The 20950-nt window shown below is 40.2% G+C and overlaps 2 protein-coding genes across 4 annotated transcripts; one reads left to right on the plus strand and one right to left on the minus strand.

Annotated features, from left to right (window-relative positions):
- The first annotated feature begins 430 nt into the window (after positions 1–430).
- Positions 431–5651, plus strand: LOC104924220 (potassium channel subfamily K member 1). Its single transcript, XM_010737536.3, has 3 exons — positions 431–1084; positions 2437–2841; positions 4030–5651. Exons 1-3 carry the CDS (start codon positions 733–735, stop codon positions 4329–4331), a joined length of 1059 nt encoding a protein of 352 aa, XP_010735838.3. The 5' UTR covers positions 431–732; the 3' UTR covers positions 4332–5651.
- entpd1 (ectonucleoside triphosphate diphosphohydrolase 1) lies at positions 5483–20623 on the minus strand. 3 transcript variants are annotated; one of them, XM_010737654.3, is made up of 10 exons: positions 20462–20623; positions 13352–13479; positions 12803–12920; positions 10785–10935; positions 10294–10453; positions 9972–10175; positions 9534–9791; positions 9018–9131; positions 8773–8910; positions 5483–6064 (listed from the first exon to the last, which is right to left on the minus strand). In XM_010737654.3, the coding sequence occupies exons 1-10, from the start codon at positions 20475–20477 to the stop codon at positions 5858–5860; spliced, it is 1494 nt and encodes a 497-aa protein (XP_010735956.1). In that variant the 5' UTR covers positions 20478–20623; the 3' UTR covers positions 5483–5857. The 3 variants fall into 3 exon arrangements, with proteins under 3 accessions (XP_010735956.1, XP_010736031.1, XP_019134312.1); XM_010737729.3 differs by lacking the exon at positions 20462–20623 and adding an exon at positions 20322–20444; XM_019278767.2 differs by lacking the exon at positions 20462–20623 and adding an exon at positions 14594–16620.
- Between the last annotated feature and the right edge of the window lie 327 nt (positions 20624–20950).

A 20950-nucleotide genomic window follows, 5' to 3' on the forward strand; every position in this document is an offset into this window, starting at 1 on the left:
TTTGTCTCGCTTGCAAGGGTCAACAAAGTCTGTGATGACAAGTCCCACAATGGTTGTATCATCAGAAAACTTCTGGAGGTGACAGCTCTCACTGTTTAAAATATAGTGTGAACCAGAGAGAGTAGCCAGAGAACCCACACAGACACAGAAAGGCCCCAGCTAACCACTGCACCAAGTATTAAAATCTTAGACTCTAAAGTAACTGTCAGATAAATGTAGTGGAGGAAAAAGTACAAGAAGTTACTTCACTCAAGTAAAGTCTACTAAATACTTCTGATTTAAGTAAATATGAATTAAATTGTTTTTATTTGGTTATGGCTGTATAAATATGTAACAAACATCCTTTTAGTGTTTTTTTTTTTACTGTTTTTTTTACTGTTTTGCGTCACTACTACTAAGATTTAGTAATAAATCTGTCTCTCCAAAGAAACATGACCTTGAGTGTCAGGGAAAATAAATCCTTTGTAGTGAATCAAAACACTAAACCTGTTAAACCGGTTGGAGAGGGAAGTGCAACTCAAAAACACCAACACACACTCAGGTGTGCGCACATACACACACATTATAGGCTACCTGGTGCAGTGAATGAGCGACGTCACCAGTGTCCGCTCCCACTGGGATGAGAGGAATGAGGAAGACGACCAGCCGAGGTTGCAAGTCATTATTAACTAAACAGCCTGTCTGTGTTGTTAACCTAAACGGAAGCGTCATTAACTTGTGGAAACTGGAGGGATGGCGCGCAGATGTACCCAAACTTTGTGCGTTCGCTTCATGGAGCGACACCTCTCTACGTTGAATTTTGCGCTGTTGGTTGTCGGTTACATCCTCTACCTCCTCATCGGCGCTGGGATCTTCTCTGCCATCGAGCTGCCTTACGAGGAAGAGCTTCGGCAGGAGCTGGCAGTGGCTCGACAGGACTTCCTGAGCAACAACACCTGCGTGTCCGACGCGCGCCTGGAGGAGCTTCTGGTTCGCGCACTGGAGGCCAACAACTATGGAGTGTCCGTGCTGGGTAACGACACCAGCCGAAACTGGGATTTTGTGTCCTCTTTGTTCTTCACCAGCACCGTCCTGACCACAACAGGTGAGGCCCGAAGGAGGACACAGGTGCTGAAACTGTGCTGCACATTGTGGTCACTAATGTGGGGGTACATTTCATTTGACTTTATTAAGGGTTATATTTGTTACACCAGATGGCTTTATGGTTAAAAAAAAGGCATGTTGTATGCGCATATTCTGCTTTAAATACTAATTTTCATCTAATATGACAAGGTAAAATTCATTAAACCTCTTTAAACTTCTTACAATTACCTCTACTCCCTCACCAGAATATATGAGTTCACATATTTTTGATTTCAAAGGTTTAACAGCCGGATAAAAGTCTCCTCCTTGGTGTCATGTGTGCTGGATGTTTCAAATTTCCAAAACTTGTGTAACACGAGCCAGTTGTGGCATGCTCACACATGAAACTGAAATTTAAGGTGCGAACCCTTCAGCAAAAGAAACCATCCTTCTAGTGTACATCATTCATACATTTTTTAGTGTAATGAATCAAATACTTTATTGATCAGTTGCTTAATCAAAACAACTTTTATCCTATTTGGTAATAATGCTCTTATAAATGTTAACAATCTGTTAATGAACACTGTATTTTGTGGCATCTAGCAGTGAGGTTAAAGATTTAAGCCAGCTGAATACCCCTCGCCTCCCATTTCATGCACGTAGAAGAACGTACAGTGGCCTTACCGCGCTCTAGAGCCAGTGTTTGATTTGTCCGTTCTGGGCTACCATAGAAACATGATAGTTCAACATGGCAGTCTCCATGAAGAGGACCCCCAGGGTTGTGCTTCTAACTTATAAATCCTTATACAGAGTGACTTATTAGAAAGAGGTACTATTGTGTTACTATACATGTATGTTTCATCATAAAAACAGTCATCACAAAGGTAGAATGTGCATGATTTAGCAGTTTATATTGACTATACTAACATCTTGTCGGGCTTTACATGTCTCACCACTTGTCATTCTGTAAGCAGTAGCAGGTTTACACATGTTCTTAAACTGGAATTTTGTAACAAAAATAATTTAGTATTTCTGATTCTGATTCTGATTCTGATTCTGATTGGTTGGTGGAGGTTTATTGTGGGTTTTAATAACGACACCCTTGAAGCTACATAACACAGTTTAACTATTGGATCTGCTAAAATGAGAAAATTAAAACCCACAGAACTTTGGCTTTCAGTGTAGACATAAAGCTAAATTAATATTATTTCTTTAAGATGTAATGTAGTTCATACAAATACATGCTGCTGTTGAATGAGCTTATATATAATTACTGTTATGTGCAGAGAGCTTCACAGGGTCTAAGTGGCTCCTGGAGAAGACTCTCACCTCTAATTATTATGATTAAAACTGTGCTGCATGTTGTGTTTTCAGGTTATGGCCACACTGTTCCTCTCTCAGATGAAGGGAAGGCCTTTTGTATCTTCTACTCCCTCTTTGGCATCCCAGTCACCCTCTTCTTCCTCTCTGTTTTGGTGGAGAGGATTATGGTGCTGATAACTAGACGTCCAGTGGCCTACTTCCACCGTCGATGGGCCATGTCTAAATCGAAGCTAGCCGCCATACACGCTACCTGTCTAGGCATCATCATGGCCCTGCTCATCCTCATCATCCCTGCCTGGATCTTTACCAGCATGGAGAAGGACTGGGACTTTCTGGAGTCTCTGTATTTCTGTTTCATCTCTCTGACCACCATTGGCCTTGGGGATTATGTCCCTGGAGAGACCCACAGTAAAGAGGACCACCCACATCCACATCTGTACAGGCTGGCCATTACAGGTGAGTAGGTGGCTGAATATGCTGCCCTTACTGTCAGATGGAAGCCTTTTGTCCTCATGCAATTAAGGCCACCAAACCAGGTCACAATTTTCATTGCCCAAAATGGTAGAATGGGTTTCAAGCATTGTGAAATTTCTCATCATGCTAACATCAGTATGCTAACTTGCTCACAATGACAGTGCTGATATGTTGATGTTCATCAGTTGTTGTTTAGCATGTATGGTTTTGTTTTGTTTTGTTTTATCATGATAGCAACGCACAGCTGATGGCAAATGTTATTAGTTTTAGTTAGAAAAGTTTTGACGAAATGAAATATCGACCTGATGATGGTGCTAGAAGAGAAGTCAGGGTCACTGAAGTTAATCCCTAGGTGAACATAAATATCTGTGATTTCATAGCAAACCAACCAATAGTTGTGGAGGAATTCCTGTTTTAAATAACACAAATGTCAACCTGGTGATGTCAAGCAGCAACCTCCGTGGCTGGGAAATGAAGCCAATGCCGAAGTGCTAAAAACTGTAATTCCTTGCAGATATTTAGATTAGCCAGGAGCTGGAAGAAGCAGTACATCCAACATGGCGGAGGCCAGCACCACATATTTTCTGCTTTTCCCTTTGGAAACCTATGGGTGATGCCACTTATGCTCTGTCCATTCTTTATACTGTCATTGGGTGGTACCAGAGAAAAAGTCAGAGGGCAAACAAAGTCAGTATTTATCCTCTGGAAAAGGTAAATGTTTGTACAAAATTTTGTGCAAATTAATCTTGTAGATGTTAAGATATTTAACTGGAAAAGCTAAATGCATGACCTGCTCATGGCACCAGAAGGAAAGTCAGAAGATCACCAAAGTCATTGTGGTGCATCCTCTGGGGATGATGAATGTTTGTACAATTTTCAAAGCAATCCATCCAATAGCTGTTATTTTAGTCTGGGCTAAAGTGGTGCACCCTAGAGCCTTTTCTTGGCAAAAAATGAGAGAACAGTTTGAGAGAAAAAATATAAACACGTATTGAAATTCAGTGAAAATCTTTATCCCCAGTGTGGGAGATAAAGATTTTCACTGAATGTTGATAACATTGACAAAGTTAAACAAAGTAAGAACACACCCTAGCCACCTCAATTGATTAGTCATGCTGTACTGGTCTATGTTTCTTCATGTTGCCATTGTGTGTATGTTTACACTTCTAGTCTACTTGCTGCTTGGCTTGGTGTTTGTCCTGGTTGTGCTGGAGACGTGTTGCGAGCTTCCCCAGATGAGACGTCTCAGACAGAGGTTCTACAAAGAAAAGGTTCGGGACCTGGACTCTGAGACCACCAACATCATCAACCAAGATCAAATGAATGAACAGCTGACTGACCCCTCAGATCACATGACAGATCAACTACCAGTCATTCCTTCTGTGTCAGAACAGGCTGAGTCCCTACGGCAGGATAGCAACTCAGAGCCTTACAACCCAGCATCCGGATCTGTTAATGGAAAACTAAGATGACAGACTGACTGTCTGGAACACACTGTTTTTGAGGAAGTAGTCTATGAACTTGTTCTCCACTCATGAACTCTCAGGACATACTGGCTCTGACCTCTTTGGTTCTGGCCTTAATGTGTATGTATGTGACCATATTAGGAGCCTGCTTGGATTTATGTGTACATGTAAGTACTAAATCACCATGAAAGGGATCGCTCTCTGCCAACACCAACAGACATTTGTGGCGTAAAAGCAGGAACCACCCACAGACTATCAGGATGGTATTGTTTTCTTGTTCTTCCCTGTTTCTCCATTCCCCACTGATAAGAGCTAGATCTGTGACACAGAGGAAGGGCAGGGCCCCCTAACGGGGGAAACCCCACAAGGTTCCACTTCCTGCCAAAGTCTTGGTGCCTTAATTCCAAAGTGGCACAGTTTGCTCTCGAGGAGCCAGCTCTTAACACATAATATATTCCATGGTTGTATTTGCATAGGAAATTTACATTCTTGGAAGTAGTACAGCAGTATCTGGGACTACCATCAGTTGACCTGTTGTACTTAAGGTTCCAAGAAGATCTTGGATCACATCACTGAACATTTTGTTCTTCCTGCTGAACTTACAGGTGATTAATTTCGGCTTTCTGGTCCCGATGGCATGTCAAAATACACTAACCAGCCAGTTTATTGGGCTATTGACCCAAAGGCAGGAACTTCTAAAAATATAGGTTAGTCCTTCCAGCCAGTACATCAATAAAAAAGAAGGATTTATAGCAGTACTGTTGTTTTAGACTTTATTATTTATAGCTAGATGGATCTAAAAAACATCAACTTGATGTATTTCATTGGGGTAATCATACTGCAATGTGTACCATCTTACCACTAGAGGGCAGCACGGTCATTTATATACAAAAAAATTGATTTACATGTAGTTCCTTATTACTGGGAATTTGTCTGTCATGTTGCTTAGGGGACTATTTCTTAATGTAATAATGTAGCAATGTCTTCCAAAAATATTTTTGCTGCTGTTTTCACTGATGTTTTGCTGGTTTTAATCAAGAGCAGAACATTGCAAAGGTAGTTTTTATAAAATTCAGTAAGCTTTCTGGGTGAATAAAATAAAACATGCAACATTTTATGACTACTTATATCTTTACAAATGACAAGAAAATCAAAGATATTATATAAACATGGGTTATTTTATTTATACAGTGTCATATTCACATCATAATTCAAGACAAATACATGCAGACTGATGTGGGTGCACAGCACGCATTCAAATTCACACATTCAGACTCAAACATACACCCATATGCATGTCCTTCAACTCAGAGTAGCAGAATCACTCCCCAGTGAGAAAAAGTATTTGTCCTTCTGTATTGTCCTTGAGTCCACGTGACTGCAGGACTGTTGTTGTGCAGCAGATGTTGACCTTTGAACTCCCCACAAAAGCTGGAAAGTGTAAAGTGGATTCACATGTTGGCAGAACAGCCCCCACCAAGCCACTCAGAAGCTCTAACATACACTCATACATACAGTACATCTGTTTGTTTCTATACAACCTGAGGCAGTTTGGAGCAGCGGGGCCAGAGAGGGCGTAGGCTGAGGATGAAGAGGATGAAGAGCAGTATTGCCATGATGGTGACTATGGAGACGTAGCCTGCGTGGGGCAGAGGGGGAGTGTCTGGAGCCTCAGCTGGAATCATGTTGGTCAGATTCAACATATAGCCCAGCGTCCAGCCTGCGTCACTGCCTTTTATCTAGACACAAACACAGGAAAAAGGAGAACTATTACTGTCATTCTGACGCACTGCAGACCAAAACAGTTTGGAGGGAGTATTTAGAGTATTTATACTGTGATTGATTACAAACTGAAAGAGAAAGGTGAATACGTAATCAGAGAAACATAATTTAGATAATTTAGACGCTTCCATATACACGAGAGGCCACTCAGTGTTTGATGAGTAGAAAAATCATGGGAATCATCAATCACAGTCATCCGATCTCAACCCAAATATAAACCTTCAAGAGACCAACTTGTGAGACAGTGCTCTCCACCACCAAATGAGGACATATAGTTCCAAGTTCAGCAACTTGGAGGATCTATGTTAAAAAGCAATTAAGCTGTTGTGAAGGCTTATTACACATGAGCATTACATATTTCTTAATCAAAGTCAAACTGTCTTTAATCAGATATATTTACATTAGTACTCTTTATATGTGGGATACACACTACTACTTAGATATTGGTACTTTTGTTTAAGTGAAATTTAAAATGCAGAATTGTCTTTATTTTCCACTAGAATATTTCAACTTCAGAGTAAGTGAGTGTAAGTGTAACTGCAATAAATTACATACACATAACAAAAAATGTATTTATTTATATGTATTTATAAATTATTTAATGCTGATTATTTTATGGTAAACCCTGATTTTCCCTTTTATGAATTTATTAAATTAGCATTTTAATACATTTTAATTAATTATTCAAATATGAATTAATACACTTAGTCTGTTTATTTCTAAATTAAATTGTAAAACATTTTAATATTACCGGTTTTTATTGCCCGTAAATGGAATTCTTTACAGCCAATCACATGACACTTGTTGTCAAACCTTAGTTGCTTAGCAACCAGCTGACTGGTAACGTCCAATCAAATTCATTCAGGTGTACAGCGCGACCATTACTGAACCTCGTGAGCTCGCCACATGTGAAGCGGTGAACTTCCTTGAAGTCTTGCGCTTTCAGAAAATTTCCAGTATGAGGATGTTCATATGGACTCTTCTCGTAAATACAGTGAACACGACCCAGTTTACGAGAACGCTGTTTGCTCAATGCCCGTGGAACGTTTTAAGACGTCGCTGTCTGCGTAATGGCGGTAGCTTGGTTGTCATAACAACCGTTGTTAAAGTTCCCAGGACTGCAACCTCTTTAAAGCGGAAACACTCACCTGAGTTTCACTCAACATGAGTTCACAAGGTAACTGCATGAATTTTTATTCCTTTGCTGTACTGTATGCTGCTAAACCACGTGTGTTTGCATTATAATTGAATGTAGCAGCTGAGCTAATTCCCTGTAGCTTGGCATGTACATTTCTTGCCTTGATAACAAGGCAATGAAAGTTACTCCTCCTCCTGCCATGGGCTGCATTCATTTTGGTGATGTTTTGGATCTTCCTGAGGGTTACCCGCTTAATTTTCTTGTAATGCTGCCTTATGGATATGCTAAATGAGAAGTAGACCCATTGATAATTTCATCTTCGTTATGGGGAATATTTTACTCAAAGGATAAAACACATCATTTCTAACAATTAAATCTAAGTTCTTCAGCTTACTGCAAATTTGGCTGGTTAGTAGACAGCAGTGAGTGCAACCCCTGTTTGGATTGCAGTTGGGCGGCACAGTTGCGCTTATGTATAAAGAAAGAAGTAGTCAAACGACAAGGTAAAGGGAAGACATATAAAAGATGTATATGAAGATATTTTGTACACTTAGACACTAGATTTGTCGTAGGCCATGTTTTTCTGCTGACCCTGTCCAACACTGAGCACAGTGGAACACTCTTTCACACGCCTTGTTTCCATGGACAAAATACACCTGTTGAAAATAGTGTGTGTATTTGTTTTTGCAGCGCTGATGTTTATCGCTCATGGCTATTTTTTATTATTATTATTATTTTAGCTGAGCTATCTCATTTCTATTCAAAGTGTTATTTGTCAGACGTTGCTGTCTTTAATGTGTCAACAACACGCTACATACTGTTATCAAGTTACTATGTAGGGAGACTTAGTTGGTCGTCCATTAATTTCATGGCTGGCGGTTCATTTCCCGTCTCCTCCTTCTTCAAGACACTTCCCTCGTGTGTGTGTGTGAATAAGAGATTGAAAAGCACTTTGTCTGCTCAGGTAAAAATGCCTAATATACAGTCAGTGAGTCCATTTAGTCCATCTTATTAAGTATACTTATTAAGTTCATATTTCAGACTGAGAAGGGTTTTGCTTCCATTCAAGGAAAAGTGCAAGATAACTTGTCTTTCTTTGAATCGAAATACTGTTAGCCTAATAACTCGACAAATATTCATCTGAGGTTTATAGTTCGTGCTACGTTTCATGTGAAAAAGGCTTTGCAAAATAAAACATGCTAAACGTCTGCGAAGTTTGCTGTGAAATTCTGGAGCCAGTCCTAATTTAGTTTGTTCTTCTTAATCAAACAATTGTCCAATATATATATATATATATATATAATATATATATATTATATAGATATAATATATATAATATAATATGTAGCCATAGGTAATGCTATTAAAATCAATGTTTTAAAGTGGGATATGAAGTGATGAGTGGGCAGCAAGGAGATGGTGGACAGAGAGTATTGTATCAGTAGAGTATCAGTCAAAAATGTCTTTATAAAGAACATGGCTCCAGGGCATGTGTGACAGGAAAGGAGTGGACTGTGATCTACTGACCTTTTTGATGAATTTTATCTTGGAGTAGCTCTCTGAGGTGAAGTTGTAGCCTTCTGTCAGCAGCGTGAGGATGTATGTGCCAGAGAAACAGTACTCGGCCAGATATTTCTCTTTAACCGCTCGATGCTGCTGCTTTATCTGTTCCAGCAGTGATATCATCAATGTACAAAAACTCAGGCTGAAGGACATAACACTATAAAAGGAGACTGTGTGCATGTGTAACTGATGCATAATTATGCCCTGACCTGTTCCCAAGGGGTAGAGCAGTAGCTTGTTAGCTTTTCCTTGACAGTTTCCAGGGGCATGGATGTATCAGTCAGATTGAGGAAACTCATCACAAAGTAGTAAGCAGAAAACGCCTACAACGAGACAGAAAGAGGAAGAGGAAAAGGAAATTAACTTTATGAAATATTTAGCACCATTGCCATCATAACCAGGGCTATGAGGGAAACACTATTTTAATTCCCTGTATGTCCTGAAGCTAGGATATTAAAAGGTCATCCACATTGTGCAAAATTTTAGGGAGTTCCGGATCAGGAACCTTTGTGCAAACGTGAAGCACTCACTGCTCCAGCGATTGTTATTTAAAAGACTTGCTGAAAACAGAAGTTTCTCAGTCGGGTGTGACAAATAAAGATTGCAACTGACAGACCTGCACATTGTGTAACTCCTGTGTGTGTTGCCACACTCATAACAACAAACTGTTTCTAATAAGCTACTGATACATGCTGATAAATAATGTGTGTGCTGTGTTACATTACCCCAAATGCGCCCTGCAAATGTGGCTGGAAGACCCCGTTGAAAGAGCAATGGCTGTATTTGCAGTTAGTAAAGTTGAAGATACTTCTGACGATTTTCTGGCATTCTCCGAAGTTTCCTTTTCCCGTGAGATGGAAGGATGCAGGAGCTTTCTGGGGTTTCCGGTTTGACACGCAGGGGCTATCATAGAGCACTGAGTAGTTCTTTATTGTATTGTAGCCAGGGTTGGAACATGGATCTAATATTTTTTCTGGACCTGACTAGGAGACAGAGTGAGAGTGAGAGGTGTAAGAGTGAGGAAGCTAATGAAATTCATGGTCAGCATTATTGTACATTTCAGCATATCATGTCTCTCTTGAAGATTATTAAGTCTCAGAATATCTCAGATTAGATTTAAGTAGTCCATTAGTGTTAACAGAGGAAGAAAACCAGACATCTACCTGAGTCTGGTGTGCCACCACTGATCGTAGTGCTTGGTCTTTCCCGTAACACAGGAAGCTGTGAGTGTACAGATTATAATCGTTTCCATAGAGTCGGAAGGTCACAGAGTTACTTGGCGACTCTGAACCGTCAAAATTATCGGATACAAAGCTAATCTGGGTTGAGGCCCCGCCAAGGTCGAGGGCTCCTGTGGTTTCCAAACCCTGCAGCGCAGACATAAAGGCATTGAAATCGAAGCACAGCAAAAGAGCAATGACTGACGCACAAAAAACCACATCTAAAAGTGGACGAACTTGGAGATGGAGATGTGCACAGACAGACCTGTTTGAGGCGGTCATCCAAGTAGTTCACAGTGACCCAACCGAAGGCGCCCTCCTCCTGGCCACTGAGTATCCTCGCTCCCTGATAGGAAAAGGGTGAACTCTGCAGGGCTTCCTTCACAGCCTGAAAAACCTTATCTGACGCCGTGCTGTTCTCCATACTGCATGCACACACAGCATAAATTTGTTAGAGTGACATACATCCATAATTTAAATCAATACAGAAGACCATAAATAATAAATAGACTGTGTTGTATATAATGGTTTTGACAGTAACATATTCACGGCTCTGGCAGTAAAGTTCAAGTGAAGATAAATCACAAAGCAGGCGGCTGGAAAGGACTACAGATAGCAGCACTTCAGCTGCCAGTGCGAACACAATTACAGAGAAGGCTTGGAATACAGTCCCTCAGTGTCAACATAAAAAGGGCTTTATTTTTATGGATGCATATGTTATGTTTGATTGTGGGGATGTGTACACATGTGCCGTACTTGAGCAGTCTCATTCCTGCAGTAGCTCCCAGATAAAGAGGGGTTTCGTGGTGTCTTTTCCCGGGGACCCACTGCTCGGCCTCCTCCATGCACGCTCTCAGAGACTCCCCTGCCTTCCAAGGATTGGCCGCATAGCTGGAGATACCTTGACCTGCAAGTTGAGTGTGAAGTCATTCAGCCTCAATTTAGAGACCACAAAACATAATAAGAGCCTTGAGTTCAGTGATGGTAGCTTGTAGGAGGACTTAAAGGTCATCTTTATAAATTTGTGATTTGCTATGCAAAAGAAAGCTTGTCAGATATCTGATATCTGCTTCTTTTAGCATGCCCGATGTTCCTTCCCTTAGACATGTGTTAAACCCTTAAGTTGCTCTATTCAGGATTCATAGTGGGCACAGTTGCAGTCAGGATTATCCCTGATTAGATATCCAGCATGAATGTGCACTTCAGAGTAGGTTTAGGTGTTAACTTCTCTGTTAATGTATCTGTGTAAAAGAATACGTCTGATGTTTTTCTGTGTTTTTCCCATTAAAGGAACAAAATCAGCAATGCTTTAGTTCCTCTCACAATACTTTATGACCTCTACAGGAGAGATCAAATAGATATAGTTTCATTTAAAAAAAAAAGGCTGAACAGCAAGGCACTATAGTTTTCAGCAAACCTTACTCAGACAGGTTTGAATCTGCTGGTTCATGCCTGTGGAAGTGTTCTACTTGCCTTCATAACCACATGTGAACATGCAGTCAGCACACACATACAGTTCTTTGACAGATAAAGCAGTTGTTTAATTAACTTACAAAATCTCACAAAATACACTTCATAATTTGCTCCGTAGCATCTAATTAGTTCAATCTATAGAAAAACATAAAATTAAAATGACTAGTACTGACATTATTTTTTGGTGGGGCGCAGTCACTTTGACTGCCAGGCAAAGCAAAGCTAACTAGGCTAATCACCAGTTGGCTCTAGCTTTAAAAATCTTTGAGGTTTCCACCTCCAGCATGATTTGATTACCCTTTAATGCATCATTAAGGACCAACCAATGAATCGTTTCACTGCTTTTCTTCTGGAACTTATTTACTTATCAGCACAACTTTACGCTCACATGAATAATGTATTCACAAAGTGACTTCATTAGTGAGCCATTAGAGGAGTGTCATGGGTTTCTTCCTGTATAATGAGCCATCAGATCTGGAGCCATAAACATAAATAAATCATTAATAAAGTCTGCTTCCAATACAATAATCAAAGAACAATCCATTGTGGAGTTGTAAATGTTAATGAGTTCCTTGATTACAATTTTTCATTCATTTTTCAAGCAAAAATTCCTACCATATTTCAGTTAAAACTTCTGTGATTTGCCGCTTTTCATTGTAGGACATTGTGATGGGCATTTTTCATGATTTTTGTGGTATTTCAAAGACCAAGAAATTATTAATTTAATCCATAAAAGAATCTGTTAAAATGATCTTCCTGATTAATGAAAAAATTAGATTAGAAAATGAACCAAATTATGCAAGAGAACAAACCTCAACAAAGCAGATTTTTTCAATCTGTGGCAATCCAAAACCTGCTCATATGAGGTAGGAATTAATGGACTATTTACCATTAATGAGCCTTTTATATTTGTTTTTCCACTTCTAAATGTATTTTTAACATTTATTGTTCTAGTCTTCTAATTTAAAGCAACACTACATATATTTTTATATTTTTATGCTTGTGGGGATGTGTACACATTATTTTTGTGCTTTAGTGCCCCCAGTTTCAGAGTGCAATACCACTATCATAAATATGGACAACTATAAACATCATTTTTATTTGTTTGATTATGCTCCTTGAAAACTGGTGGGTTGACAGCTTTGCTAACAGCCAAACATCAAGCAAGTGCAACAACACAAGACAGCTAATATTACTCACTAGTCCAACAGCAAGACACTCAGCTTGGCATCTGTCTTTCAGCCTTTATAAGCATAAAGTAAAAATCTGAATGAGTGTGTGATGCATTCTGCAGCATGTACCTTTGACTTTGCAGACATGCATTTGTTCAGCTCTTCCAGTGTTGTTATCCTTCTCTGCAGGCCACTTGTAAATGTACAGAGCTGTGTGGGAGGAACCGGCGTCCAGTACAATCCCATACTGGAGTGGAGACATAAGGAGTGACTGCAGTTCAATGCTCAGGGACATTAACTTTCCATCAAGTTCATCCAGAGATACTTTTTAATTATTCAGTGTTACGACTGCATGGCCTAAATATTTCCCTGAATTATGTAAGTAATAACAATAACAAGAATGCAACAGGAATATTAGTTTAGCTAAATCTGTTGAGTAAAACAGCATCAATAAAAATAATAGCCATGAGTATAAAAAATAAATGGGTCTGCATGTGTGATGATTTACTCATCTTATCCACATCCACTGGCCATATTTGGAGGTAGATTTCTAGAACCAGTAGTACAGGTTAAGGCTATAATAACAAGGGACCATATTTGGCTTGTGGACTTTGGACAGTGCAGTGGACTCCCACACAGGGAACAGGCTACAGCATTTTAGTATTTCCTCTGCCATACCTTGTACTTTTGGAGGAGGGGCTTGTTCTGCAAAACTGCTACCGTCACCAAGGCAACAATCACTATGACACCAATCACAGTGATGATGATGGTCACAGGCGTTTTCCAGTGGTTCTTCTCTTTCATCTCTGAGAGCGGGGGCGGAAAGATAGACCGACCGACAGACAGACAGACAGGGAGGAGAAGCGAGGGTTGGTGGGGTAGAAAAAGAGGGAAGATGGGGACACAAGTGAAAAAGGTGGCGTGTTAGCCAGTCTTGCATCCAGATGTGAGTGATGTCACGGCATCTGTGTTTGTATCTATGACAAAGAGGCTGTCCCACGGGGTTTGGAGAGTGTTTAATGGTGTTTTGTAACCAAGGACTACAGATAGATTACTGATTCGGCGTGTCTGAACTCATGCCAAACTGTTCATCGATTCAGGGCAGATTGTTATTTCAGCCACAGCACATTCTGAAAGAGTATTGCACCAAAGTACTTAAGATCAACAAGATTTTCCCTACGGAAAATGATTAAAGGGAAACCCGCTTCACACTCATTATTGTGGAAATAGCTGAAAAGTTTCGTGCAGAGGACAGAAGAACAGTTGGTTTCAAGCAAATAAAGGTAACATGTTTATTGTGGTAATGTTTTGATTAAAGCTATAGCAAAGAGTCAGTGCCAGTAATTAATAATTTCAACACTGAATATATATGATCTGCTGCTGCTTTGTGTTGTTCCAATATTTCTTCCATGTTACTCATTGAGTTTCCACTGTTTACTAATGGGAACTGAAACACACACACACACACACACACACACACACACACACACACAGATGTTATTGTAGATAATATGAGCTTATATAGTCATCTCATATACAGGAAGGAAAAAAGGGTGTACCGGGCTCTCTGTGTTCACAACACTATTGTGGTTTAAAAGAGTGATGAAAAGGATACCAGCCTAGTACAAGTACACACACACACACAGTAAGTAAACTGGCAGACTCTATGTAGGTGCACGACCGCTGGCAAAGCACACGGATACATTGTAGAAAGTGACTGTAGAGTACAGCAAATTTCATGAGGACATAGTCCGACACACACACACGTGCTCACACAGCTGTTTCAACAGGACCTGCAGCGGTAATAGTAAACCTGAACTTTGCCTACTGTGGGGGAAAAAAAAACACACAAAGACTGAAACATGCACCACATTAAAGCAGTGAACGGGTGGCTAACAAAGAGCGGAAGAGAGTACTTACCTCTGTTGTCTACTTCAGTGAACTTACCAGTATACAGACACAGGATGAAGAGGGAGAGAGGGGGAGTGAGGGAGGGGGGGTGAGAAAAAGAGAGGAAAATGGGATGGACAGGAGGAGAGAAGGGACAGAGGGAGGTAGCAGAGTGATAAGATGAGGAGAGGTTTTTCCGTCGTAGCCGGACAGAGGATTAGAATAGAGCTGTGTGTGTTTATGTGTGTGTGTGTGTGTGTAGTTCTCTGAACCACTGAGTTTGGCATTTCCTCCCAAAGCTGGGGCAGCACAGCCAGTCACTATGGAGACACAGCTAAAGCGTGTTTGTGCGTGTGTCAGCCGGCTCTTGTGTGCATGTGAACCCTTAAAAGGGTCTTTCTCTCTCACTCCTCTTTCTGTGAAGAGTTACTCACCCCCGCGCTACTCCCTCCTTCCCTCTTCATTCTTTGGTATGTGTAGGAGGGAGGGATCATGGGGACTCCCTTGTTTGGCTGTTTCTTTCTCTTTTTTTTTTTTATTAATGGCATGCTGTGATGTCATCTCTGTGACGGATCGGAATCCCCTGCTTTTCTGCAAGGCTGTGTGTCTCTACATGTCTGTGTCCGTGTCTGAGAAGAATAGGGGTTGCTGGTAAGCTACAGTAGTGTGTCTGTGTGTGTGTGTGTGTGACTTGCCTACAAATGTGTCGATCCATTCTGCCGTTTCTCCACTCTTGTTACAACACATGCTGATACATGAACACGCATATTTAATCACGCACAAGAAGTTCCTGTCAACTTATTGCTTATGTCACATGTCACTTCCTAACCTTCCTCCCTGGAGGGAGTTACTGTATATGACTGAAAACCTCTTGACATTAAGGAAACACACACACACACAAATTCAAATACAGGCAGCTACTTTGTGGTATCCTGTAATTGTTCGACCACGCCACTTTTAAACAAACATCCAAAGTACATGGATAAAATACAACCCACAGGCTGTCTAAACCAGTTAGGGAGTAGTCTGGCTATATATTAATTCACAGTGTGTTCTGTAAATTTGCATAATTTACATCAGAAAGCAGGAATGCCAGCTAGACTGATGTATCTCAGTAAAATATTTAACGAATCTGTACAAATTTGAAATATGACAGGAAAGAAAATTACATAAAACTGCGATGTCAGCCTTTCTGAGGTCTCTGAATGTCTTTTATGTGTTTGCACAGCTTAGTCTTAGCCAGATACTGGAAGATGCATGAGACAATAAGACAGTGAGATCGGAATGCTGTGGAATGCTACCATATTTCTCAACCACGTCTGGTTGTCGAATATGGTCAGTGGAGAAACTTAACAGATATATAAAATCCTTGAGTTGAGCTAATTTGTCACACAGAAACATTTTGCAAACTAACAATATTTAGTTCAAATGATCAGTTGATAACTATTTGTTTATTTTATATTTATGATTCATGATATTGAGGTAACTAAAAAAGGCACAAAAGTTCTGTCCGTGCGACTGTCAAATACTCCTAAAGAAAGAAACTAAGTTATCCAAACAAAGGATTCTTAGTTGGCACAACACAAAAACATGAGTCTAAATTGGACTCAATTCTTCTTTAAGATTTAGTCAAAATTTTACAGAGGCAAATATCTGAAATTCCTTGGTATGTAAACGAAAATTGTAAAGATATTATAAATTATAAGACACAAACTGCTATATCAAAGTAGCCACACTGGTGGCAACCATCAAAGATCTTAGCAGAGGTCCAACCACTTACCACAATTGCGGCTCTTGCCTCAGTAAAATTACGAGAGTCATCAAATCTTTCCTCAAAGGCGTGAGGGCACAATGAAGCAAAAATGAAAACGCGTGTGATTTCCACATAATTTGCTTTACATTGTCATTACCGTAGCTGTTTGTCTAGCACATCTAAAATGCATTAGAACATCTGTCATGCGTCTGGTGGTGAAGCCAACAACCAGTCTCAACATCAATAAATTACTCCATTAATGACAGACAGTTGTAAAACTCCTGCTTTAATATAGTACAAATCCAAGTAATTGAGAAAGAGAGAGTGTAGCTGGGCACTGACCTGAAGCTTAGCCTTTCTAACCACTCCTGTAAGTTTGAGAAGTGTTTAGCAAGAGATAGTTTCCGATCGAAGTCCTTGCTTTTAGATTAAAGTTGAGGAAGACTGATTATTTGTAATCACTCTGTTATGTCGACACTGTTGGCAGCCAACTAACTCTGATGCAGTTCCAAACTACAAGTTGAGACAAAAAACAGGGCTTACCTTAGTGGAAAATTAAGTGAAGAGATCATAGAGGGAACTCTCTTGGAACACCAACACAGGCTGTTAGGCTGCACAAACACACTAGCTATACCATCTGTACTTTCTGTTGACATTATGCATTCCCTGTTGATCATGACAACATGCCTAATCCTAACCTTTTGGACTACCCCAAATCTGATCTAATCTTAACCCTAAAGCCAAGTCTTAACCTTCAAACTGCCATGAAACAAAGTGAGGATTAGCCAAAATGTTGTCACGCTCCAAAACTGTCCTGTCGTCAGCACACACACACACACACAAGGCTTATGCATGTAAATGCACAAACAATCGCGCAATCTGTAGTCCAGGCACACTGATTTACAGATACACAAATACACATTGACATGAGCACCAAACAATCGCCCTCACACCACAGTGTTTCCATTTCCGACCCTTCTGTAAACACAAGTGTAGTGTTAAGGTGAGTTCACATCGGTTCAAACTACGACATGAGGGAAAGCACGGGGAAATAGAAGTGGAAAACATAACATCTGCTATGACTCAGCGTGTCTCTCAAAGTTCTCTTTTATAAGTTTAATGCAAACATTTTAAGGATTCTATTAGAGATTTTTGCAAGCTAAGTAAAAAAAAAAAACCCAAAAAACACTTAAGTATGTATTTGAACTAACTTTACCTGCCAGGAAGCAGGAAATTAAGAAATGCTTTGTGGAAGAAGACTTTACATTACCTTCTTTTGTGTGCAAACAAACTAAAACAAACTTGTTTAAATGTACAATATTTATTAGTACTCATACAAACAAAACAAAAGGCCCACACACGCTTCCATATAGGTCTGTTCATATGCTGGCCTAATGTATCATTCTCACGCAGAGAAGCACACATCTATTAAGTTTATACTGGCAATATGTTGAAGTTTCTGTTGTTTTATGGCACCTCCACCCTTGTTGATCGGAAATCTAACTCATAACTCTCCTGCCTTGTATTTGATAACAGCGATGGGAGAGAGAAAAAGAAATATAGGAAGGAGGGTTTTAAATCATCAGATACTGAGAGGGTTGGCACTTAAAGATGAGTCAAAAGGCTGATATGGTTGAGGACTGACTGTGGTTTTAGCAAGACGAGACAACAACAATGTCTCATCAGACACGTCTGAAATTTGTTGTGTTGCTCTCGTGGTTTGGCTCTAACAAATCATAAGGCTCTGAGTGGATACATACACATGAACATTATAGAGATAATTATACATTTGTTACATTGGTGCAGCCGCCACAACTTGCCTAACAACAGTAATCCTTTAATTAAGTACTATTAGCACGAGCATGTTACACAGTTACAAACACTGCATTACATTTACAGTAAATATGTATCAGCTGAAATATTTGATCATGTCAATCATAGTCATTGTTACAGAGCTGGATTTTCATTCTTTAAGATTTAAGAAGGAAAATAAATGATGAATGTCCTCAAATGTGATACCGGAAACTGCAAAGTAATCACAAACTGTGCTGCAGTGGAGCAATGAAATGTCAAAAGGCTTAATGCAGAAGTATTTTAGTGGAACCTGGAGGCTATTCCTCCAATAAACGGAAGAGCAAACAATACTTTGAATGGAAAGCACTTGTATGTGCTTGTAAAATGTATTTGACATGTTGAAATCTTAATTAAGTACTTGACAGTAAATGGACCATGTTATTTTAACACGCATACATAAACACCCATAAAAATTAACAGTGCCTGTCTTCCTCAGAAAAATACACCCATTGTTCCCACACATCACAAATCACACACTATTGCGCTTTTGAACACCGTGTCCTTGATTTGTCCCTGGGCTTCTTGCTTTTCTGAGCAATCATCCAAACTTTTCTTTGTTCTAAATTAAAAAAAAATACAACACTTACTTAGGCGCTTTATAAATACTCTTGTACTTGTGTTCATTTTTTTTTTTAAGTATATTTCTGGGCCTTTTATTGATAGGACAGCCGAAGAGAGACAGGAAGCAGAGAGAGGGGGGAATGACATGCAGCAAAGGGCCGTTTGATGCAGGATTCGAACCGGGGCCGACTGCAGCGAGGACTGTAGCCTCTACACACTGGGCGCCTGCACAACCCACTACGCTACCGACCACCCCTACTTGTGTTCATTTTGAAACTGTGGTTCTCTTTCAAAAGGGAACCTCTGGCAGCGTCATATAATGAGGAAGCATCTTTGTCCGTCACAAGGAAATCATCTGTCCTCAGTAGTGTCACGATCAGGGCTGGTCTTCCCTGACCTTAAGCAACATTGTGGTTTCTTTCTAAAGGATCTTGTCCAACATCTCTTGTTAGAGCGAAATTGCCACAGTGGTGGAGAGCAAGTTGACCCTGTAGATAAAGTATCGGTCGCTGAACAAAAGCAAATTTAGCTTGACATTTTTGGGATTCTCCAAGCATTCTTGATACATACTTCACCTAAAACAAACCCTAATATTATATTGTGACCCAGTCACCCAGATTATTAAAAAAAACAAACATATTCTATTATTCATATTCTCACTTATTCTGTTGTTGTTTGGGCATACAGATAGTTTTGGTTGAAAATGTATTTGGATTAGGTTGAACTGACCGTTTCATGCGCAGCCTGGTGTGTTATTTTGAAACTAGAGCTAAGGTAGGAGGCACCACACATTTGTATATATTTTTGAGATTATCCCCACCTTCTTGAATCCACTGATAAAGAAATATGATTGATTAACCTTGGTTTAATTCCTCAGAGAGTTTCTGCTTTCACACCAATTAGTGAACAATAACTTTTTAAATGTTGTTGAAAGCTGAAATTGGACTTGGACCACAAATTTAATTCTGTTCACCTCCAGTGTGATGAGTTGGAGGAAGACACTATATCTCGACATTAATATCTCAGCATATAAACAACCTGTTTTAGAATGTAACGAGGAGTGATCTCAGCAAGTTATCTGCTACTTAACACAAACAAACCTGACTTTTCTGAATATTTCTGAGATTCCACAAACATTCTTGAAGTCAGGTTCATACTGAGCATGAAACATGATTGCGGAAACAGTAATCAGCTAATTGCCTTGTTGGCTTATGTGAACGTCAATAAAAAATACTGGATCATACGTCATATATTGATAATAAAACTTCAACCACCCCCAAATCAATTAAAATGAATCAGATAATGTTACATAATTATCTTCCGTCACATGCACTTTGCCTAGAAGTGAAACATCACATCACATGATCGTAATAATGCCTCTGTGTTAGTCAGCGACACAATCACACGGACACCACTGAATCCCACATGCAAACACACGCGCACACACATACACACACAAGCACCTGCTTCTGCCTCCTGTACGCACACTCCACACATGCTATGGAAAAGTCACACACCTGCCCGACACTGCTACACCACTGCTACATGCAGTAAAGCAAGTCACACAGTTGGAGGAGAACACACACTCACCTGACACTCAGCATGTGCTGTGCTGTACTTCTGGTACATCCTACTGCTGAATACACTGAGTGATAAGGATTTCCTACTCTTGTGCGCGTGTATGCATGTGTCTATTTGTGTTTGTGTGTCAGTCATGGCAGTACACCTACCTCTTTGTGCAGACATGGGTTCTTTCTCAGCAGCAACACAATGCTTTCTATTCTTTCCCTCTCTCCCTCTCTCTCACTCTCTCTCTCTCTCTCTCTCCTCTCTCCTCTCTGTCTCCCCCTCTCTCACACACTCTGTCTCTCTAATCCTCTCTCTTCCTCTCTCTCTCTCTCTCTCTCTCTCTCTGGTAACACTGCTCTCTGCTGCTCAGTCTAACGTTTTTCAGCACCTCCTTTCACATGCACTCGCTTTATTAGGAGGAGCAGAGCTCCCTCCTCCCTCCTGCTCAGCCCCCTCCCCTCCTTTCCAGGCGCCTTCTGTTTACTCCTTTCTCTCTCTCTCTCTTTCTCTACACCTTTGTCATTCTCTTTGCCGCCGTCACCCTTTCACTCATTCTCCTTGCCTTTCCTCACTTTCCACATCTCCGTCTTAATCAGCCTCTCCGCCGTAACTCTCCCGCTCTCTTCCACTGGTGTCTTTTTCATCATTTT

This window comes from Larimichthys crocea, chromosome XVI (genome assembly GCF_000972845.2).
Source record: "Larimichthys crocea isolate SSNF chromosome XVI, L_crocea_2.0, whole genome shotgun sequence".
NCBI lineage: Eukaryota > Metazoa > Chordata > Actinopteri > Sciaenidae > Larimichthys > Larimichthys crocea.